The sequence below is a fragment of the Bos grunniens genome, chromosome 13, assembly GCF_055505025.1.
Source record: "Bos grunniens cultivar Pamir isolate PY7600 chromosome 13, Bosgru_T2T1.0, whole genome shotgun sequence".
Taxonomy (NCBI): Eukaryota; Metazoa; Chordata; class Mammalia; order Artiodactyla; family Bovidae; genus Bos; species Bos grunniens.
In genome coordinates, this window is record NC_141177.1 from 74,041,872 (window position 1) to 74,065,084 (window position 23,213).

The 23,213-nt window shown below is 44.6% G+C and overlaps 1 protein-coding gene across 14 annotated transcripts in view; it reads left to right on the forward strand.

Moving 5' to 3' along the window:
* Positions 1-23,213, forward strand: part of KIF16B (kinesin family member 16B) — a 305,646-nt gene that overhangs the window by 65,348 nt on the left and 217,085 nt on the right. For all 14 annotated transcript variants that reach the window (XR_015139975.1, XM_086334996.1, XM_086334997.1 and 11 more), the window contains exons 8-12: positions 1,807-1,975; positions 2,165-2,296; positions 3,420-3,595; positions 8,712-8,777; positions 13,131-13,190. Coding sequence is in view for 13 of the 14 variants with exons in the window: in XM_086334996.1 (XP_086191122.1) it covers positions 1,807-1,975; positions 2,165-2,296; positions 3,420-3,595; positions 8,712-8,777; positions 13,131-13,190 (603 nt within the window). In the remaining variant the exon portion in view is untranslated. The remainder of the gene's footprint in view (positions 1-1,806; positions 1,976-2,164; positions 2,297-3,419; positions 3,596-8,711; positions 8,778-13,130; positions 13,191-23,213) is intronic.

Here is a 23,213-nt window from a genome sequence, read left to right on the forward strand (position 1 = left end):
GTTACATTTGAAATGTAGCCCGATGAAGACCCCTAAGACATATTTAGCAGGCTTCTGCCCTGTTCTCCACATAAAAAGAAAAAAAAAGGTGCTCTGTGTTTAATTAAGCCAGAGTTTTCATTGTTGCAAGCTCTGTGGTAGGTAATGGGTTGCCAGACAGAGCAGCTGGAGGCCAACGTGAGGAACTCATCACCTTGAGTGGTCTAAGGTGGGTGGTCCTGTATGGCTCCGTGGAATTCACCCCACAATGCTAATTATGATGATATTAAAGGACAAGGGATGTTTTTAAGTATTAATGTTCTGATCTGGAGGTGGAGAGCGTTTAGAACACACATGGAAATGAAGTAATGTTAGGGGGAAATAATGTTAACACCGAGGCCAGTTAAACCAATGAGCCTGAAAGTGTAGGGTCCTCTCAGCGCTCAGCCCGTATTAGGAGTTTGGGGGAGTCTGGCCTGTGTTAGCCATTGAGCATATCAGGTAGAAAGACTTGCATAATTCATGAGGGGGATCAGAGAGCAAAGAAGATGAAAAAATTCTCCAAGGTTAATTGGAACAACTCCTGATAAATTCTCCAGAAATGTATCTTTTATTCCGTTGACTGGTTTTTCTCCTGTTTTCTGGTTAATGTGGATTAGGATGTGGCCATCCCTAGTTCCTAAGAGGCTTGTTTTTGTATCAAAATGCAGTAATTTCTTCTTGGCATTTTGGTTCAGACTGTAAAACATAGGTTAAAAGTCTTGGGAAAGTAAGATTTTGGTAAAATTCAGAATCAATATAGTATTTAAGATTTTTGCTATTTTATAATTGTGAAACAAATTGTATTTTAACATCAAATAACAGTTGGATGATCTTTCACATAATTGTCTATGATTATCATATTTTGGAAAACCATTGTGCTTGTCCTGTTCAAGATTTTAGGTGAGAGCAAAACTAATTATTTGTTTACTTACATTTTTCTTTATGGAGTGAGTGCCCCTCAGGGCCTAGCTTCCTTCTCTGCCAGGGTCAGACTCAGCCCTTGTTGAATGAGTGATTTGGATAATGAAATTCGTGGTTCTTCAGAAAGTTTAAGACTCACATATGGTCAGCTTCTATTGTATCCAGTATAATTATTGTAATCAGGAAGAAGCCCAGTGAAACAACAAAATTAAGAAAAAAAATCTACCCTGAGAGATCACAGTGAGGAGTGGGAAATAATTAGAACTTGTTTTGGTGGTTTAGTCGCCAAGTCATGTCTGACTCTTGTGACCCCATGGACAGTAGCCTGCCAAGCTCCTCTGTCCGTGAGATTCTCCAGGCAAGAATACTGGAGTGGGTTGCCATTTTCTTCTCCAGGGGATCTTCCCAACCCAGGGATCAAACCAGGGTCTCCTGCATTGTAGGCAGATTCTTTACCAACTGAGCTATGAGGGAAGCCCTTGAACTTGTGTTATAAACACATAAACATATGTGGCAGCCTGGATGGAAGGGGAGTTTGGGGGGGAATGGATCCATGTATATGTATGGCTGAGTTACTCTCATGTACACCCAAAATTATCACAACATTGTTAATTTATATTCTGATAAAAGAGTCAAAAAAAAAAAGAGTCAATCAAGAAGAATTTGATTGCTAAATACGTTGCCAGTCCAATGCTAGTTATCAGTGAGGATGTAAAAGATTTTGTTCCTGTTAAGAAATAATAATCTAGTTGGGGAGAGAAGATTAATAAGTATGAATGACAGAGAAGAAAAACAAACACACAATGTTATATAAACATTGGTGTCCCTTATACCTCTTCATTTTGCATTTATATTTTACCATAGGCCAAATTTGATTCTGAAATGCCGTCTGAAACCGTGAGTAAGATCCACTTGGTCGATCTTGCGGGAAGTGAGCGGGCGGACGCCACTGGTGCCACCGGGGTCCGGCTGAAGGAAGGGGGCAACATCAACAAGTCCCTTGTGACGCTGGGCAACGTCATTTCCGCCTTAGGTAGGTTCACGCTGGTCTCCTGCCTCCTCTCGTTCTCCATGCTGCATAGTGGCATGAAGAGCTTAGGTTTAATGTTTGTGTTACAAACTAGAGTAATAGCTTCAAGGTTTTTTGAAGCCAAATTCAAGAAGGAAAAAAAACCTTTAATAATTGTCTTTGCCTTCCCCCACCTTTTCTTTCTCCCTGCAGCTGATTTATCTCAGGATGCATCAAACCCTCTAGTAAAGAAGAAGCAAGTTTTTGTGCCTTACAGGGATTCTGTTTTGACTTGGTTGTTGAAAGACAGCCTCGGCGGAAACTCTAAAACTATCATGATAGCCAGTAAGAATTTTTGTTTTTTTTCTTCTCAACGTATAGTGTTTCATGTGAATTGATTATAGCTGTTTTAAGTATTTCATTAGGAAGTAGCACCTCTTTATTAAAAAAAAAATAGTTTTCTATTTTGAAGAAAAGTACTTACTGTGATCCAGTTTACAGTATGGTATTATTGACTCTTTTTGCCTCTTCCTGGTTACATTAACTTGCTGTTTTCTTGGTTATGCAAGCTGATATCCGTGCAGGATGATCCTCAGTTGTGCTTAAAGTATAGGACAGAAACTTCCAACTCTGCCAACTCATGCCAACTCTAGACATAAACTAGAAATAACCCAACTTTGTTTTTCTATTTAAAAGCAGAAAATAAGGAATTTAAGATTAAGAATTGAGAGGAAAAAGTGTGGTATATATGATAACAATAATATACGTCTATATTTTCACTAATTAACAGGAAGAAGCAGAACAGAGGGGAAATGTGCAAAGGGGAGATAACTGTTGAGAATTTCTCTTCCAGCTCCACCCCCACCCTCTTTTCTTGTCTCCGGGTCTCCTCCTGCCCAAGTTGTGCAGTCCCTGTGGAGGCCAGGGGTCTTCCCAGGGGTGTGCACCCCAGATGCAATTGTGTAGTAACTTTAGGTCTAAAGTTTGTTGGGGTTGAGGTGGGGATGTGATCAACCAAAGCTTTGGGAGGAGGAGCGTTAGCTGATCTATAGATTCTTTACAAAAGTTATCATACTCTGGGTTTTCATAGGTGGTAGGTTTTGCCAGAACTCTTTCAAAAGGATTTAAATTTCTGCTTTTTCTTGAGAAGTGTAAATAGTCTTGAAATCCTCTACTTATATGTTCAACAGAGGAAACTCCCTAAGCTGCAATGGAGTGTTTCCAGTCTCGTTTTAGATTTGGTTAGATGGCTGATTCTAAACTTAAGAAGAGTGAAATGGCATTTAATTTGGCATAGTGAGCACCTTTCCTATGAGTCCCAGATAATTTGTAATATTCATGACTGCAGTAATGAATATTTAGTCTATTCAGCAACCTGGGGTTAATCTGACTTTTAAATTACAAAACAACTTTGTGTTAAATGAAACAGAGTGCTGGATAAATTATTTTTTGAATTCATTCTTCACAGCCATTTCACCTGCTGATGTCAATTACGGAGAAACCCTAAGTACTCTTCGCTATGCAAATAGAGCCAAAAACATCATCAACAAGCCTACCATTAATGAGGACGCCAACGTCAAACTCATCCGTGAACTGCGAGCTGAAATAGCCAGGCTGAAGATGCTGCTTGCCCAGGGGAATCAGGTTGGCTCTTTTCTCAGACTTACGGGTAATTTTCTTTGAGTAATGGCATCTATTTCTAGATCTTAATGAGACACTCATCTTGGGAGTCGTATTGATTTGAGTAAATAAGTGCTAAGTAAAGCTTTGAGTGAGTTAGTCCGGTCTCTCCTTAACATCACCCTCCCGTTGGCCTTCGAATTCATTATATGCTCTGTGCTTAAGATTTTATCCACTAAACCCGAGATGATTAACTACCTAATAGTTATCAATTATGGATGGAAATTTAGCATGCAGTAGGATTAGCAGCATAATCTCCATTAGTGCAAGGAAATCGAGGTGCTTGGAGCAATGTTTAAAATTCTACTGAAGCATTTTATGACTTAGATGTATTTTAACAGAATGAGAGACTCATTTGAGCCCCTTTCTGAGTCTGTCTTTGGTACTGCTCCTTACAGCAGTGGTTATAGTGATGCGGGGTCCTGAGACATCCCTGTGGCCTGGCTGAGGTGATGTGCCTGGGCCCCCAGGTGATGGCGGAAACAGCCTCCCTTCAGGATCCTTTGGGGTTTTTGTGAAGGAGTGTTGTCCTTTTCACCGTAGTCTTCTGCATGGTGTGTGTAGCAAGCTACGTTCTGTGATGACAGTGTGATCCGTGCTGGTTGGTTTAGACACAGTCAAGAGAGAAAGTCAGGATCACTTTTTAAAACACTCGAGTTAAAGTGGAGTTAGAAATAAAGAGGGACTTACCTGGTGGTTGAGTAATTGAGACTGTGCTTCCAAAGCATGGGGCATGGGTTTGGTCCCTGGCTGGGGAGCTAAGATCCTGCATGCTGCATGATGTGGCCAAGAAAAACAGCCCCCAGCAAAACAAGATACATTTCTTGCCATTTTCCTAACCCATGAATGGATGTCTGAAGTGTATCATTAAAAAAAAAAGAACCCAGCTTTTCTTCAAATGCACAGAGCTGTCTTCAGAGCAGCGTTCCCTCCAGGAGCATGGGGCCCTTGAAGCCCTTGGCATCCTGTGAGTAGTTTGACTCATGAGACTCAACAGGCCAAGAGCCTCACAGAGTTTCCCGTGTCCTGAAAGCCCCGAGAGTCGCTGTCCTCTAAACTGGGGGACTAGAGTGGGCTGGGAGCTGATCTCTGCACCTAAAAATAGCTCCACATAATTGTACTCTTTTTTTTTTTAATCTTTTGGGTGTGCTGCTTTGCATATGGGATTAGTACCTTGACCAGGGATCGAACCCTTGCACCCCGCATTGGCAACTCAGAGTCTTAACCCCGGGACCACCAGGGAGGTCCCAGCTGTGCTTACTGATGGGGAACTTCCCTGTGTGTGCGTGGAAGCCTCAGCATGAGAGTCCAGCAGCTCATGATGTTACCAGGCTCGAATCACTGATGACGCCGGCCACAGCTGTCATGTTCATTTATATGCTCTGTTACTGGGATCTTTTTTCAATGTTTTAAAAATACTTGTCTGAGGTAAACATATAAAGGTGGTTTGATAGAGTTACCCAGACTACTGCGTGTGAAGGGAAGGACTGGAACATTCTTGTAGTTACCATTTAGTAAGTCGTGAGAACGGAGGAAAAGAAAGATCAGCCTGTTAAATGTTAAACTGAGAACGTCCTCGAAAGGAGCCTTATCACACCAACGGAAGGACTTCATTCAAACTTTTGCAGATTCTGTCCTAGGAATGTCTCAGAGGTGTTGTATATGCCAGTTGCCATATACTTTCTGATCTTCCCTTGTCTTTTTCTTTCATGGCCAAAGACCACCACAGTCATTAAAGGATTATTTTAGTTACTGTAGTTTTGGGGATAAGGATGGAAAAGATTGTTGTCTATTTTGGGATACAGTGAAGAACTCTGAAAAACAATACGTTACAATAAAAACGAGTCCAATTTAAAATAATTTATTGCACCATGAAGCTATAAATTGTTGTGAGACAATACAAGCTTATCCAAAATTAATTAAATTTGTGATGCTCAATAAAATAAGCAGGGGTTCTTAAGCGCTCATTAGAAAAATCTCTGTATAAAATTTTTTGGTGACATTCTTGTTTTCCCACAGTATCCTGTTCCAGATGGCTGCTGTGGTTCATTGAGAATGCTGTTCAAGTCAGAGCTCCATTTCTGGGTTGTTGAAGTACAGCCAGATAAAAGCTCCTGCTTTTAATAATTTTATGTTTAATAATTTGCCAATGCAAAATGCCAAGTATATCAGAATTTCAAAAGCACAGTTTAAATACAGCAAAAGATTCTGACATGTATCCGCTTCTCCTGCTGCATAGATTATAGACAGATAAATGTGTAGTGGTATGTATGTATATATGCATCCATGTGAACGCTCCGCTGAAGAATGACACCCATTCTGAGTGTACGTATCCGTGAATTTTCACAAGCTGTATTCACCCATGTGACCTGCGTGCTATCAAGAAGCAGAACGTTCCCCAGTGCCCTAGAAGCTCTCTTCACGTTCCTCTCCTAGACCCGCCTGCCCTTCCCCTCAAGGGTACCCTCTATCCTGACTTATTCAGGCCGGGTTAGTTTTTAGTTTTGCCTCTTTGTTCTTTATATAAATGTAATCATGTAGTACATACTCTTGCTCTCACTTTTATATAAGATCAGATTTATGGCATTGCAACACATAGACCTACAAAAAACCCGTTTCATAAGGTTGCAGACGTGCAAGGGTGCTGGCCTGCGGTACAGCCTGGGGAGGTGACAAGTTCAGGCAGCGGGGCTGAGGGACAAGTGGAAAGTGACAGTGAGAGCAGAGGACAGACTGAGGGGCCTCATGCGGCGGTGGGAGTGTGCTGGGCCCCCGATGATCATGACCAGCTTCTGTCTGAGGCCTTGTGAGATTCCTCCACGGTGGAGCGTGTGGGTTCAGATCCATGTATGAGCACCGCTGTGCTGCACTCCATCACACGCGTGTGCGCCAGCTCATCTGTTCTGTTTGATGGGCTTTGGAGATTTTCTCTTTGCTACTATTGCTGCTGCTGTGGACTGTCTTCTCCGTGTCTTTTTGTGAACATCCAGCTTCATTTCCAGAGAAGGCAATGGCACCCCACTCCAGTACTCTTGCCTGGAAAATCCCATGGACAGAGGAGCCTGGTAGGCTGCAGTCCATGGGGTCGTTGAGGGTCGGACACGACTGAGCAACTTCACTTTCACTTTTCACTTTCATGCATTGGAGAAGGAAAGAGCAACCCACTCCAGTGTTCTTGCCTGGAGACTCCCAGGGACGGGGGAGCCTGGTGGGCTGCAGTCTCTGGGGTCGCACAGAGTCGGGCACGACTGAAGCGACTTAGCAGCAGCAGCAGCAGCTTCATTTCTGTTAAGTTTATACCGAAGAGTGGAGTTTGTGTGAGAAGGGGTACATAGTGTTTGGTTTTAGTAGATAGCTGCAGAATAATTTTTCAAGGTTTTTGTACCAACTTATATTCCAACATCAGTATGTGAAAGTGCCAGTTCCTTGCCAATGCCTGGTGGTATCTGCTTTTCATCATAGGCCATTCTGAGGGGGCATCGTGGTGTCACAGAATGATTGTAGTTTCCGTGTCTCCAGTGATTAATGCAGTCAAGTGTTTGGGTATCTTCTCTTTTCACATGTTCTCCTTTGTTATATTTAAAGCATCTTTTCAGACTTCTGCTTTGAGTTTGGCAGAGAGAAAATGTCCATTAACTTTTCTCTCTTAAATGTCTCTGAAGATAGCAAGAAAATTAACAACATAGAAATAGGCAAGAACAGTCCAGGAAGCAAAGAAGGCAATGAGTTAGAGAAGGTGGAAGGAGAAAGGATTTCTCATTTGTGTAGCTGAAGTCGCAGATAAACTTTGACTAATAGCTGTATAATAAAAGTGTCATTATGTGTAAACTTTCAAGGTGGACAGCATCTCAGGGAGGGTCACAGAGTAAAACCAGGTGATAGGGTGTTTGTGAAGATGGGCAAAAGCAGACCAGGTAGTCAAGGAAATGTGAAAGCCTCCATGGAGGAGAGACAATGAAAAAAAGTCGTGCATATAGATGATTAACAAATGCCCTTCTAGGAATTTATTCTGTTGATACTGCCATGCATACTGTAGGCAGCTGGTATAAGATAAGTCCCTGTATCAGTGACTTATCTTCTGGTAAAGCAGAAGATGAGAAAAAACTACCAGTCCACTAAGAGGAAATTGTGGACATAAATTGTTGAATAACCACACAGTGGAGCGCTGTGCGGTGGAACTGGAGTTGTTACAAAGAATAAAATAGATTTATTTGTACTGAGTTTTTCCCAAGATTGTGAGATGAAAAAGGCAATATTCAGAATAGCGTTCATGCTGTTACGTTTGAAAAGCAACACAAGCACACTTGCATGTGACCAGAATAACTGCACAGTTATGTAGCAGAATGGGTGAGACGGGTTGCCCGTGGCCTGGAGAGGTGGAGAGGGAGACCCCCTTCCGTCTTCCTTTCAGGTAGCCTCGTCTGGAGCCCCGTGTTCTGCCTCTCAGGTTGTGAGTTACGAATGCAGTCAAAGCCCCCTGTGCCCCACCTGGCTGTGTTTCCCTCTCCCGTCTCTGCCTTGCCTCGTCCCCCCAGGGTGAACCTGATTTTGGAGTTTATCACTCTCACATCCATCTTTGCAACACAGATGAGGAAATGGACACAGACTGTGGCCAGCCTCCCTGTAACTGTGTGACCCAGCAGTGGTGATAAAGGAGGGTCATTTGCACGTGTCAGTGTGGATAAATCTCAGAACCCTCTGGTTGGATAACCCTTCTTTTTGAATCTGTACTTGGTGCAAATTCAAAACGGAAGAGTCTTTCAGGATCTAGGGATTTAGACTGTTTGATTTTGATAAAATGTCAGCCAGTTACGTGTTTGTCTTTTTCTTTGCCTTTGCTGATTTGTGTTGCAAATGTAGTTTTACCAGGATGCTGTGGTTTTTTGAATATTACGAGGCATGTACCTTGTGGATTAAAGACTTCGTGGTGACTAACACTTTGAGGGAGGTGTGGGAAAATACTTTTCACCTCTGTTTGTTTATATGGCAGTTTTTGATGGTTTACAGTGTCAGGACAGATCGTTCCTCTAGATCATCGGTGTACACTCATGGCCTCTGCCTTTTGTGGTTTGCATTGCAGATTGCCCTCCTGGACTCCCCCACAGCCTTAAGTATGGAGGAGAAACTTCAGCAGAATGAAGCCAGAGTAAGTGACACCGTAACTTGGTTTTTTTTTTTTTTTAATCGTAAGTTTCACTATTTTATTTTATTTATTTATTTTTTAAGTTTCACTATTTTAAGTGGATACTTTTTTAGTATTGGGTTAGCCAGAAAGTTTGTTCAGATTTGTCCCCAAGATGTCATGGGAAAACCCAAACAAACTTTTTGGCCAGCCCAGGACTTGCTGTCTGACATTCAGTTTCTCTCTTCATGACAGTTAACGCTCCCACCCTGTTTTTAAAGACCCACACTTGCTGACTTCCGGTGTATCTCCTGTGTCCTCTGTGATTTAATAGATGGGGTTTGTCTGGTAGTCAAGGGTTGAATTGGAGAAGGCAGTGGCACCCCACTTCAGTACTCTTGCCTGGAAAATCCCATGGACGGAGGAGCCTGGTGGGCTGCAGTCCATGGGGTCTCAAAGAGTCAGACACGACTGAGTGACTTCACTTTCACTTTTCACTTTCATGCATTGGAGAAGGAAATGGCACCACACTCCAGTGTTATTGCCTGGAGAATCCCGGGGACGGGGGAGCCTGGAGAATCCCGGGGACGGGGGAGCCTGGTGGGCTGCTGTCTCTGGGGTCGCACAGAGTCAGACACGACTGAAGTGACTTAGCAGCAGCAGCAGCAGCGAGGGCTGAATACAGCTGAGACTGGGCCATTGCACGAGGCGGTGAGGCTGCACTTCAGGAAAGGGAGGCTGTGTTCACATGCTGGTCCCCACAGCCTCACCGTGGGGTTTTTTGGCCATCCTTCTACTTACTAGTGGGAATTGCAGCACTTAGGGAATCACTGAATACTCCGTGAAGGTGCTTCGTTGCTGTAAGCAAAGTGGGATTTGAGGCTGGGGGGAGGGTGTTCTGGGCTGAAGCCAGTGTTAGTGCTGGTGCTTTCTGAAAACTAGTTTCACGGATGACCTGCTTCTATACTATCTTTTTTTTTTTTTTTTTCTTTTTAAAAGAAAAAGACCTTCTGTGAAAAGAGAAACGGGTATTGATAATGTTTTCAGAGTGGATTTTGTCCACTGTGCCAAATGGTTAAAGCAGATTGAGAAAGAAAATAGGATTCTGTTGGCAAAGCTCTTTCAAGAATACACAGTGTTGAAGATACAAATCAAGAGTGTAGTTAGGAACTTGTTGACACTTCCTGGGTAATTATGCTGATTAATTTGCTGATAATAGCATTAGTGAAAACATTAGTTTTTTAACCCCTGTTTTTCTCTTGACATTTTGTATTTTGGTACTTCAGATTTTAATTTTGAGGACTTTGATGGATGTGTCTGGATTGTGTGTGTTCATCACTCAGTTGTATCCAACTCTTTGTTATCCTGTGGACTGTCCCAGCCCGCTGGCTCCTCTGTCCCTGAAATTCTCCAGGCAAAGAATACTAGAGTGGGTTGCCATTCTTTCTTCAGGGGATCTTCCTGACCTAGGGATTGAACCCAGGTTTTCTGCATTGCAGGCAGAGTCTTTACCATCTGAGCCACCAGGGAAACCCTTGATGTGTCTGAATATAGTCTTAAATTATTTCTTACTGATAGTTTTCAGGAATACCTAGCAAGTTAATAGAAACCAATAAACATTTTAATTTGAATTGTTATACATGTGCGGACAGATGTGACTCTTGTTAACAACATTTTCTAAATTTTCATCTCTTCCTTTGCTGACCTTTTAAAATTGTTTGCCATCCACTTGGCTGTAAATCTTATCACCTGGTCACATTGTGAGAGGTGCTATCAGACTTTGCATTTTTTTTTTTCTTGAATTTTAAAAATGAAGATTATTTGGTTTAAATTCAGTGGTAAAAGAAACCGAAGGCATACTTACAGTTCTTTGAAAGCTGGAATTATTTGATTGAATTGGAAAAGGATTAATTGGCTTACGTTTCTTTAGGGAGAACTTACCTCTTGGTAAAATCCCAAAGCATGCTTTGTTAAATACTTGGTGTTTCTCAGATAAATTGCCAATGAGAATCTGTTAACTGATTATTATAAATTAGTAAATTCATCACCCCAGTCTCTTCTACGTCTGTAGGGAGAGAAGGTGTAGAAATATTCCCTCTCTGAAAGCTTTTCCAACACAAAAAGCCCTGTGACCCATGGGGTTGGCGCCACTTGAGTGATGAAAGGAGAGCCTGTGTGTGTGGCTGGTCCAGGGGGGCAGGACAGCCTTGCCTGACAAGTACCAGTGAGCACGAAAAGAAGTTACAGAGGCTCAGTCCTATTTCTTCTCTTACTAAGAAGATGATAGATTTGACATTAATAACTAAAGAAGACGTGTGTGTGTGCTTAGTCACTCAGTTGTGTCTGACTCTGTGACCCCCTGGACTGTAGCACACAGGCTCCTCTGTCTGTGGGGATTCTCCAGGCAAGAATACTGGAGTGGGTTGCCATGCCCTCCTCCAGTGGATCCTTCCAACCCAGGGGTCAAACCCAGGTCTCCTGCACTGCAGGCAGATTCTTTACAGTCTGAGCCACCAGGGAAGCCCAAGAATACTGGAGTGGGTAGGCTACTTCTCCAGGGGATCTTCCCAACCCAGGAATTGAACTGGGGTCTCCTGCATTGCAGGCATATTCTTTACCAGCTGAGCTACCAGGGAAGCCCAGTTAAAGAAGATATATTTTTAAAACCTTTTGTTTTGTATTGGGGTATAGCTGATTAACAAACAGTGTTGTGATAGTTTCAGGTGAACAGTGAAGGGATTCAGCCATACATACACATGTATGCATTCTCCCCCACACCCCCTCCCATCCAGGCTGCACATCACGCTGAGCAGAGTCCGCTGTGCTGTACAGCAGGTCCTTGCTGGTTATCCATTTTAAATACAGCAGTGTGTACACGTCCTTCCCAAGTTCCCTAACTACCCACCCTCCTCTCTCGCCCCGGCCTGCAACCATAAGTTCATTCTCCTTCTCTAAGCCTCTTCCTGTTTTGTAAATAAGTTTATTTGTATCATTTTAAGGAAGATATTTTATTAAAAAAAAAATGCTACCTTAGAACTCCTGTAGTTGTTTGCGGTAAGTGTTCTGTTGCTCAGCCGTGTCCAACCTTGTCCTAGCGACCCCAAGGACAGCAGCCCACTAGGCTCCTCTGTCCATGGGATTCTCCAGGCAAGAATGCTGGGGTGGGTTGCCATTTCCTTCTCCAGGGTGTTTGCGGTAAATCGAGGAGTAAAATGTCTAGCCGTTGAATGAACAAGGTGAGTGAGAGGTGTTTTGGTTTTGCTCTCAGATAAACTGTCACTCCAGTCCCTCCTTTTTTGTCAGTGATGAACACAGCCTTTCTTGAAGGTTGCTGACTCGTCCTTTCTGTTTATGATACCTAAGGCCTGTGGAAAGCATCTTCCTCTTAGCATTGAGCACGTAATCCAATGTATTCTGTGCTTCCACTTTGACCTGGTTGAACAGGGTAACTTACTGGTAGGGAGACCAGTCAGGTGAACTGGGATGGCGTCTGCTGCTGGGTGGGGAGGTGGCAGGAACACTGAAGGGCAGAAGGGAAGAGGCTTCGGGAGGGTGTGTGCCCCGCACTCCCCCAGCGCCTCGGAGGTCACTCGCTTTTAATCCGAAGTATATTCCTTTTGACAGAATTTTCCATTCTTTTTTTCTACCTCTCAATCAGGTATCATTTTACTTCTTAATGACTCACTCAGGTCATTTAAAAAGTTGTGTGGAACTAGCAGAGTATTTTCATTAACTGAGAAGCTATTTCCAACTGTGCTGTGTTTGACAGTGGGGGATATTTTCTCCCTTAAGTTACTGCAGACTGGAAAGAAGCTGATTATTATCAAAAAGATATTTTTACCTTTACTAAGAGTCAATTAAGGAGCTACCTTAAAAAAAAAAAGATAAAATGATATTTATAAACCTTATTAATTAGCTACAAAAGCAGATTATCTCCTAAAAGAAAATGGCAGTTTCCAAGGTGATTTAATCATCACATCTAATTAGAAAGTAAAGTAAATCACCATTTCTTAGGACCTAAAGTATAATCAGGAAAAATTAACCCATGTAATGGGATGGTGGCATCTTTGAACGTGTAATTTTGGTTAATATCCAAGGAAGCAGCTTTTATTTAAGTGCACCTTGAAAAAGACTGCTGTAAAGCTCTAGGCAGCTTGACAGGTTTTTTTTCTGTTCTTTCCTTTGCCGTAATGTAGGTTGTAGGGTGAGATCAGCTCGTTTGATTTATATTTGGTAATGGTACTCTGCAGCATTGCTATCTAATTTAAAAAGGTATAGTATGTTCTTCTATAATCTATAAAAGTTTGAAAACTTTCAAAAGAAAATCACAGTAATTTTTTTATAGAGCAATGACGTTTTTTTTTTTTTTTCTTTTAGGTTCAAGAATTAACCAAGGAATGGACAAATAAGTGGAACGAAACCCAAAATATTTTGAAAGTAAGGACTGTAAAAGGTGCCATAATCTTACTGTGCTTGCTTCAGTAGGTAAACTCCTGCCTTTCTCTGTCACACGCGGCACTTGTGTGCTTTGTTGGGCTGGGACTCTGGTTGGATTTTAAAGGAACAGAAAAGGGAGCTATTAGCCATTAAAGCTGTGTGTTTAGAGACGGTGCTCATACTTACGGCATTTCCTCTCACTTGTGGAGTTTTTTCCATTTTTGACTCAACATATGTTAAATTCCGTTTAATATTCAAGGGCTCCCACTTTGTCTTTCTGCTTTTTGTTAAACTCAATATAAAAGCAATGTGTTTAAAAAAATGTGAAATGGATAGCCAGTGGGAGTTTGATGTGTGATGCAAGGCACCCAGAGCTGGTGCTCAGTGACAGCCTGGAGCCTTGGGGTGGAAAGGAAGGTAGGAACAGGGTTCAGGAGGGAGGGGACACGTGTGCGCCTGAGGCCGGTTCATGTTGATGGTGATGTATGGCAGAAACCATCACAATACTGTAAAGTAGTTATCCTCCAGTTAAGATACATGAATTACAAAAAAAAAAACTTCCCTTGGCAATACTGTAGAGTATGTGTGTAGCGTGCTAGACTTCAGAAGTTTCCCAACTACTGATTTCCTACTGGAATTATTCTTTTCCTGTGTGTCTTAAAGGCTAGGCAGTGATGGGCTGTATTTTTGGCAAGATTCATGGTGAAAAGATGTCAGTAATAGCCTCCATGGTTCATACTTTATGCTTCAAAATACACGTTTCTTTGTGGTCCCATTTTTTTTGCTGAGTTGGTAGGAAACTTGTGTCATCTGTGGAGGATCAGCCATGTCAGGTTTGAGGTTCAGCCTGGAATTTCACGCTTTGATAGCGTCTGTCTGTCCTTACACATGAGAGAAGGTGATTCAGAGATGATTACTGAATCCTGGTTTTTTTTTAAGGTCTGTGGAGGTAAAACTTTCCCAGAGGACTGAGGCCTCCCTTGAACATTGGTGAGGATGATGAGGTTTAGCTGTGTGTCTTTGCAGAACCCTGAGTTGGATGGCCTTCACGTGAGGACGGAGCAGCAGGTGACCGTTGCACAGGGTTGAAGGGGGAGCTTCTGGAGGCCTGGGATAGCCACTGAGCTACTCGGTCTGAGAGTGGGGTCTGCATCATCTTATGAAAGCTTCCTTGTACCATATAGGCAGCCTGGCCTGCTCTGGGGGCTACAACGCTTATTGCTCACGAGCAGAGTTGAGCTGCAGTCCTCAGTAGCCGTGGATCGTGGTGGTCCCAGAGACATTCTTTCCAGCTCTGAAAAGGGCTGCAGTAAGTAAGACTTCTACATCCAGAATTTCTTTGCTTTCCTCCTGATGATGATGATAGCGTCATGTTATTTTAAGGTACTTTCTCAGTGTTTGTTTTGTTGAGAGGTTTTCGTGCAGGAAAACTGAGCAAAGACTTTAGTTGCATTTCTTGAGAGTTGGGTGGGAATGAGCTCGGGCAGAGATGAAACTATTCATCATCGTCTCTGTTGCACCCGTTTGGAGGTGTCGGGCTGCAGCCCCAGTGTTAAGAAGCCCGATCGTTGGACCGTTCATGGCATGATGTATACTTTCCTCAGCAAATTTGCCGGAGAGGACTAAAATCTGCTGCACATAAGGAAAAGAGAAATCAAGTCATTAGCTATTTGCAAAGCCACTGGTGTGCGTTGTGCCTTATAGCACAGGAGGCGGTGCAGCAGTGAACGCGAAGATGTCAGCCCACCCTTGCTGCCGGGTCTCTCTTTGTCACTGTGCTGGGGGTTTTATAATAGCGCTGCAGAGCTGTCCACACTGAGAGTCACCATGGTGAACCCCTGAACCTTTTCTGATGCTTTTTATCCAAATGTTATTCTGGACCCTGAAGCTAAATAAATCCTCTTCCAATTTCAGCTCTGTTTTTCATAAATCTCACTATTTTTATCTTTTATTAACTTTTGAGATGAGAAGACTAGCGAGGTGTTATGTGCTCAGTGTTGAAAGTTATGAAAAGGGCTCATGATGTTTCAGATATTTCCCTTCTTTTGACCCAGCAAGCCCTTTTTAGATCTCTCTACTGGTGTCTATGTTTTAAACCCGTAGTTGCTTTCTGCTCACGTTTGGTATTTTAAGAGCTGTCTTCATCTCTTACTGGAAGACAGCACCTGAGGGCTGAGGTAAAGAAAACGGCTACTCAGATGCTTTTGAAAACATTCTTTGGAAACTGACGGGGAAAGAGATTGCTTTGCGATGAGTTTGTGTCTGTTCAGTGTGTGAATCTTCCTGGTATTTTTGCTGCCCGAATGTTCCTTCATCAGCTCTTGTTCCAGTCATGCTACAGAGAACCCACTCCAGTCCAGTGGCTTAAAACAACATGCACTGTCCCTCGTGCCTGTGCATATTGGCTGCGTGGCTGGTCTGGCTGGGTTTGGATTCAGGCTTCGGGTGGGTTCCAGGTCAGTCTCTCACTCTCTGGGACTAGCTGGTTGTCCTAGGAATGGTCTGTGGTCATGGCCAATGTAGAATCAGGCACACCTGGTCTCGCAAGCACATTTCAAGCATCTCCTCATATCGTGATGGAAGCAAGTCTGAACAGAAAGTCAAGGGGGTGGGGTGAAGTGTATTTCCCCCTCGGGGCTGTGGCAAGGGTGTAAAGGTATAATCTTGCTTTGAGATCAGTGGTTTAATCGACCTGTGCCCCTGATAAAATACGAATCTTCAATTCTGGGACCTTGTTTTTCCACTGCATTTGCTTGTTTCTAGAGATGAGCCCAGTGAGACAGTAGATTCCCAGTATCATCTCCACCATAGCGCTGATTGTTTACTTTGCCGACTTGTCAGTATCATCCCTTCTAAGCCCTGAATCCTGAACATCCAAGGAGAGACCTTTGGAGAGAAGACTGAGAGTGAAACGGTCTGGGGGACTGAAGGGCGATACAGGATGCTTCAGTGCCTCTTGGCACTAGGAGCTGGCCTTGTGGCTTTTTCTTTCCTGAGCTCTCAGACGCTAAGAAACTCAGACGCTCAGAGTGACTTTGTCCCCTTCTTTGTGATCTGGTCTGGGGCTTTCCTTGCTGGGGATGAGTGAAGTCTCAGGCGTGTTGAGTGGGGTGAAGAGGGGATGAAAGGTGCTCTGATGAGATGCTGGGTGTTTGAAGCTGGGCAGGTGACGCCGTGGTGATAATTGCACGAGCCTGGGGCTTTGACCTTCCAGCTCCATCTCAGGCTTCAGTTCTCTTCCCGAGTCACTCGTGGGTTGTGACACTTACCACAGGGTCATGTCCCCTCATCCCCAGCTTGAAAGTCAGGGTGGATGGCAACCTCTTCCTTATACCCAGGTCATGAGGCGAGAGGTGATAAAGTGCTTGGGATTAGGATGCAAGTAGCTGATGAGAGTGTAAAGTGTGTTGACCTTGAAGAGACATTTCTTAGGTGGGTAGTAATGTGGGCTTTATCATCCTCTGCCGCTCACACTGTATATCCACTCTTTTGCCTGTTAATCTCGCTTCCTCATTTTCATTAATCTTCCTTTCTAGAAATTAAAGTCTAGACCCCCTTGTTGGTCCCCAGAGGCACTGAGCTCCTTCCCAGTTCCATAGTTGCGTCTGCCTGTAGCTCCTGGTCTCCCCCCGCCTGGCCAGAGGCCTCGCTGGCCCCTGTCCGCACTGGGTGTTGGGTTCTGGGGTCTCCCGGCCCTTGCCTGTGCTGCTCCATCATCTCAGGTCCTCCCCTTTCCACGCCCATCAGAATCCACCATGAAGCTCTTTCTGATCCCTCTTCTCTCCCACTTTTCAGGTGGAATGATTTTGTCTTCCTCTGGCTTTTGGTTCTGTCTCTTTCACAGCATTCATCATAATTGGAGTTTGGTGATCTTGGTTTCTCCCTCTAAGCAGGAGCAGGACCTGGGCTCGGACTATGTCCTTATCATTCTGTGTCCCAGCTCCTAGAAACTCAACTGTTTCTCACAGAGCAGGTATACAGTGAAAACTTAGTGGTAGTAGTAGTATCAGGGAACTAAAGCAAAATCTTTATATTAGTTTGCTAGGACTATCAGACAGAGAAGGCAATGGCACCCCACTCCAGTACTCCTGCCTGGAAAATCCCAAGGATGGAGGAGCCTGGTAGGCTGCAGTCCATGGGGTCGCTAAGAGTTGGACACGACTGAGTGACTTCACTTTCACTGTTCACTTTCATACATTGGAGAAGGAAATGGCAACCCACTCCAGTGTTCTTGCCTGGAGAATCCCAGGGACGGGGGAGCCTGGTGGGCTGCCGTCTCTGGGGTCACACAGAGTCAGACATGACTGAAGCGACTTAGCAGCAGCAGCAGCAGCAGGACTATCAGAACATCACAGACTTGAGGCCTAAGCAGCAGACATTTATTTGCTTGCACTCCTGGAGGCGAGAAGACCAAGATCAAGGTCTCACTAGAGTAGGCTTGTCCTGAAGCCTCCCTCTCTCCTTGGCTTATGAATACTGCCTGCCCTCTGGGCCTCATGTGGCCTTCTCTCTGTGTGCCTGTGGCCCTGGTCACCCTCTGCAGCCTAATCTCCTTTTCTTGTAAAGACATTGGTCAGATTGGACTAGGGCTCAGCCCCATGGCTTCTATTTTAACATAATTATCTGTTTAAGGGCTATATCTCCGAAAACAACCACATCCTGAGATACTGGGGCTCCGGGGTTCAGCATTTGAGCTTTTAGGGGGACACATTTCAGCTCATAACAGCCATGACCCGCACACACCTGTGAGCTAGCGGGGAAGGTAATGCAGCGTGTTGTGCAGGCAGCAGCTCTGTGCTGGTGCTCCTGCCTGTGCATTCCATCGTGTTTTCCTTATTCCATTTGAAAGGCTCATAGGCGACTGTGTTCTTCATCCTTGGAAGGAATGTGGCCGCGTTCCTGTTGATTACAGTCCGGTTCATCCCTGGGTCAGTTAGGTTTTCCGCTCCGTGTATGGTTCCTGGACCAGCAGCATCAGTGTCGTCCAAGCGCTGGTTGGAAGCGCAGACGCTCTGTCTCACCGCGGGCTCCGAAGTTGGAACCCGTGTGTTAATAAGATGTCCGGCTGACGCGTCCGCACCTCCCAGTGTGTATTGGACCTGAAAAGCTGGGGCAGGAAAGGTGAGGCCATTCTGGACTCTCTTGCCCTCAGTCCGGGTTTTCCCTTCTCCTGCTCTGACCTGTATCGTGGGGAGCTACCGAGCGGGCTGCCCTGTGCCCAGTGGGCTTTGCTGTGAGGGGTTGGAGGGAGGAACCAGACCTCTCTCATGCCATTTCCTTGAAGAATCCCCGGCGCAGTACCACCTGGCGATAGAGCCCTGACTTCCAGAATCTCCTCCTGACCTGCCCCTCCTCCTGGGGCAGTGCTGGTTTCCTGGCCTTGTCAGCTTGTGGATGGCCTCACCAGCTCCACCGGCTGCCCAGCTCTGCCATCAGCAGGGTAACCAGCTCCCTGTCTTAAAATCCCCAGGGATGTGAACACCTGGCATTTCTGTCTGATGCTGGGCACTGCCAGCTGCTCAGAATCTTCGGCTGCCCCAGTGTGTTTTTCATTCTGGCTGAATTTGTCTTTAGCTGCTATAACTGTTGGCTCTTGGAACTTAATGTTGTGATGAATTGGCTTCTACCAGGCCTGGGGTCGGTGCGTTCCCAGGGCCTTCATGTCAGCCCCTCTCTCCATGGCTTCCATGTGGCATCGGCTGCTTTGTATTTGGGATGGTTTATAAGGGGACTGGCCTGGCGTTGTACGTCTTACTGCTGATGAATTTTTTCAAGTCACGCGGAATCCCTCCATCCATTGACCCCTCACCCCCACCCCCTCTCCCCCCAACCCCACCCAGTATGGACCTTTTTAGTTTGTCTGCTCAGGATGCATTTTCATTTCTCTGTTCTAGTGTCTTCTAAATGATTAAAATGAAACTTTCAGAGGTAGTTTTTAGTCTGACTTTATTATCTGACTTCCAAATAATGCGTTGAGCTCTACGCTTCAGAATAAGTTGCAGCCAGCGTGGGCCGCGTGGGCAGCTCGCGGGCGTCGGGCAGCTGGCCTGGCAGAAGGGCCCATGGCTTTGTCTGTGCAGGTCTGTCCAGGGCCAGGCTGCCGTGCGGATGCTCACAGCCCGGAGGGTATGTTCTGTCGAATCCTGCAGCAGGGGTTATTCTTCCCAGTTCTCAGCAAACAGGGTCCCTTCCTTACTGCAGGCGTGTCCTTGGATTCTCTAGCGTGTGACCAGCTTGTGTTCTCACGGCCCTCGCAGGGCCGTCTGACTGGTTTGGCACGGGCTGTGGGGAGGGAGCAGGCTGCTCACGTGCAGAGACTGTCCCTGCAGAGGCTGTCCCTGAAAAGTGGGTGATGTGTTGAATTAAAGTGTCTTTTTTTTTTTTTCCCCCTAGGCATTATTTGGAGTTTTTTCTTACGATAATGTTGAATTGAATTGGAGGGTGGTACATACTTGAATCTACATCATGATGCATTCCTAACACATGATTTCAGCTTAACTTGTGCCAGTGTCTTAAGATTCTGTCTCTGAAGAGGCAGGAGTATCTCACACATTGACGGAGAAATTTTTTTTGTTGTTGTTCTTTCAGAATGTTTTGACTAATAAGAAATAGAGTAATATGAAATTGGAATCCTTGACTGGCTTTAGATTTTCTGAGTTCAAATTTCTTGGAGAGGTATACTTTAAACCAACTTATTTCCATTTTATGATAGAATCTATCAGCTGAACTTTTGTCTCTGGAAGATTACAGAAACCTATCAAAGAATTTCCTCCTGCTGTCTGCGGTTTTCCATTTCACGGAGGAGACGTGTGCTGGGGAGGGTAATGGATATGGAGGGAGCGCGGATCCCTGGGGCTCATGCTGGGCAGGCTTGACGCCAGCCAGGTCATGGACCTCTGAATTCCTGCTGCACAGGGCCCTGGATGTTCTGGTTTCTAGATAACCCACGGACAAACCAGTGGAGAGGTGACATCTTCTGTGGCCGGTGTCTCCATTTGTATCAGTTAAACTTGACCTCTTCCTGGTATAAGAACTGAACCTGGGGGTAGCTCTAGGATAGCATTCTGTTTACAGGCATTGATTTTGCTCAGCTTTCGGATAAAGAGGAGACAACTCTTTCAGCGATGCGTCACCCTCCTTATTAGCAACCATCTGGGGATTTGATGGTTCAAAATTCTGACCTTAGACAGTCAGACGTACTGATTGCAACTTTACGAGAGAAATTGTTTGTCTCCCTGCTTCAGCATGCAGATTGATGTGAATGAGTCTGTGTCTGGACAGAAGTTAACTGTCAGTACCCCTGGTGCGAAGCCCCTTGTCTTTTTGTAGTGCATTCACACATACTGCCTTGCTGGCTGGTTCTCAGTCTGAAGCAAGAGGAAAAAGACATTCAGTTCAGTTCAGTTCAGTTGCTCAGTCGGGTCCGACTCTTTGCAACCCCATGCATCGCAGCACGCCAGGCCTCCCTGTCCATCACCAACTTCTGGAGTTCACTGAGACTCACGTCCATCGAGTCAGTGATGCCATCCAGCCATCTCATCCTCTGTCTTTGACTCCATCCCTTCATTCTTTCTAGAGTTATTTCTCCACTGATCTCCAGTAGCATACTGGGCACCTACTGAACTGGGGAGTTCCTCTTTCAGTATCCTATCATTTTGCCTTTTCATACTGTTCATGGGGTTCTCAAGGCAAGAATACTGAAGTGGTTTGCCATTCCCTTCTCCAGTGGACCACATTCTGTCAGATCTCTCCACCATAACCCGCCCGTCTTGGGTTGCTCCATGGGCATGGTTTAGTTTCATTGAGTTAGACAAGGCTTACTGCTCTTTATATATTAATGGTACGCAGTTGCTAGTTTGTCGACTTCTCTGGTTGTTAATTTCGATCAGACTCTTGTGTTCTCTGCTTTCTAAAGTTCTACTTTTGTACCTGTTTTTTTTTTTAATATAAAAGGCAAAGTAATCAAGTTCATTGTGCTCTGAAACCGGGGTTTGATAATTAATAGAGGAGATGACTGTCGGTGCCTTCGCGCTAGAGGTTGATTGAGGATGTGGCAGAGTCAGAGGCTCAGCGAGCTGTTCTCAGGACCAGCTCTGATGCTGTTAGTAATGCCAGTGCTACCTTATTTTCTGTGGCAGTTTTCATCTTGAAGGAGCTGCTCATAAATAAAAGTATTGCAAGTGTATGTAGGTTCTTACTTTTGAATAACGTTTCTTGGAACAGAAGGCTCAGAAATAAGTCAAATGCGCCCTGTTAAATGTTGGAACCACGTGATAAATTATTTTGAATACATAGGGGATTTTCCTTCTGATGTTTTGCAGTGAGGCATGCACGCTGACGGGCTCTTACTGCATATTTATAGCTGCAGTCAGGGAGGAAAGGATTGCCTTGGTCATATGGAAGTAATGGTTTATGTGCACCTGAGCTCTCTGGAGGTGCTGAACTGTAGGAACTTGGTTTTGTTGGCAGGAAAGCTTAAACAGTGACCGTTTCATGGTACAATCAGTTTATTGTTCCTGTCACCCAGAAACACACTTAACTCCCCTTGGAGGAGTCCTCGGAGTTGTGAGTCTGCAGAGGAGCGAGGAGGTGGTCCTCCTCCTGCCTGGCTTGATGCCTGTGTCTGTGCATACCCTAACCTTGGTCCCTTTGACCTTTCTGTGTCTCAGAATCTCTCTGTGAGATGCGGACAGTAATACTACCTGTCGTATGAGCTGAGTCCAGCGCATAGTCAGTATTGTAAGCATCACAGTAATACTGGCCAGCTCTTCCTTTATTTTTCTTATTGAGGTACTGTTGACATCTAACACTGTGTTAGTTTCAAGTGTACAACATAACAGTTCCGTGTTTGTGTGCTTTGCGAAGTGATCACCACAGCAAACATAGTTAACATTCTTCAGCATCATTTCTTGTTTTGTTTTTTTTTTCACATAATGAGAACCTTTAAGATCTACTCTCTTAGCAACTTTCAAACATGCAAGAGGTTTTATTAACTGTTCATTGCATCCCCAGGACTTATTCATCTTATAGCTGAAAGTCTGTACCTTTTGACCATGTTCACTTATTCCACTTCACATTACCACCCTGTGTAAAAAAGTGTGAAAGTGAAAGTTGTTTAGTCATGTTCAACTCTGCGACCCCGTGGACTGTAGCCCGCCAGGCTCCTGTGTCCATGAAATTCTCCAGGCAAGAATACTGGAGTGGGTTGCTATGTCTTCCTCCAAGCGTCTTCCCAGCCCAGGGATTGAACCCCGTCTCGTGCATTGGAGGCAGATTCTTGACTGTCTGAGCCACCACTGGCAGCCACCAAACCACTAATCTGTGAGATCAGGTTTGTTTTTTTTTTTTTCAGATTTCACATATAGTTCACCATTTTTTTCTTGTTTTATTTTCTCAAAATCCATCTTTTCCAAATCCATATGTAAAACTGGCTTGACAATAATATATGTCTTCTCATTGGCCAGAAAAACCAGAAATTATATATACGCAAACTTTTTTTAAAAAGTATAGTTTTATGCAGCTACAATGGGGCATTACTTATAAGGCATTTTATTATGTAGTGTTTTATGTTTGTTTGTTAATTTCAAATAACAGAAAACCCAGTTCCAGACTGGCTTATACGGTAAAAGAGTGGTGGTCAGGTGGCAGGGTGGGGTTTAGGCATGGTTTGATCAGGGCAACGGCTCTGCTTCTCTGGACTGTTCTTGGTTGTGCCTTTGTGGTGTAATGACTTCATCTTTAGGCTCTCAGAATGGCCGGGTGAGAGCAGCAACGATAGCTTTGTATTTACCCACCACACCATCTAAATTCAGAGAGTCTGGGTTCAGAGTCTCCAGCCAAGTTCTGAGGTTTGCACTGATTGAATGATGTATTTGTGAACCAGTCCCTGGGGCCTTGTGCTGACTGGCTTAGGCCTGGATTATCTCTGCCGGTCACTCTGATAAAGAGAATGGGTTACGCGGATTGGTCGAGGTGAACCAGGGGCCACCTTTGCGCTGGGGTGAGATTACGGTAGCTGCTGGG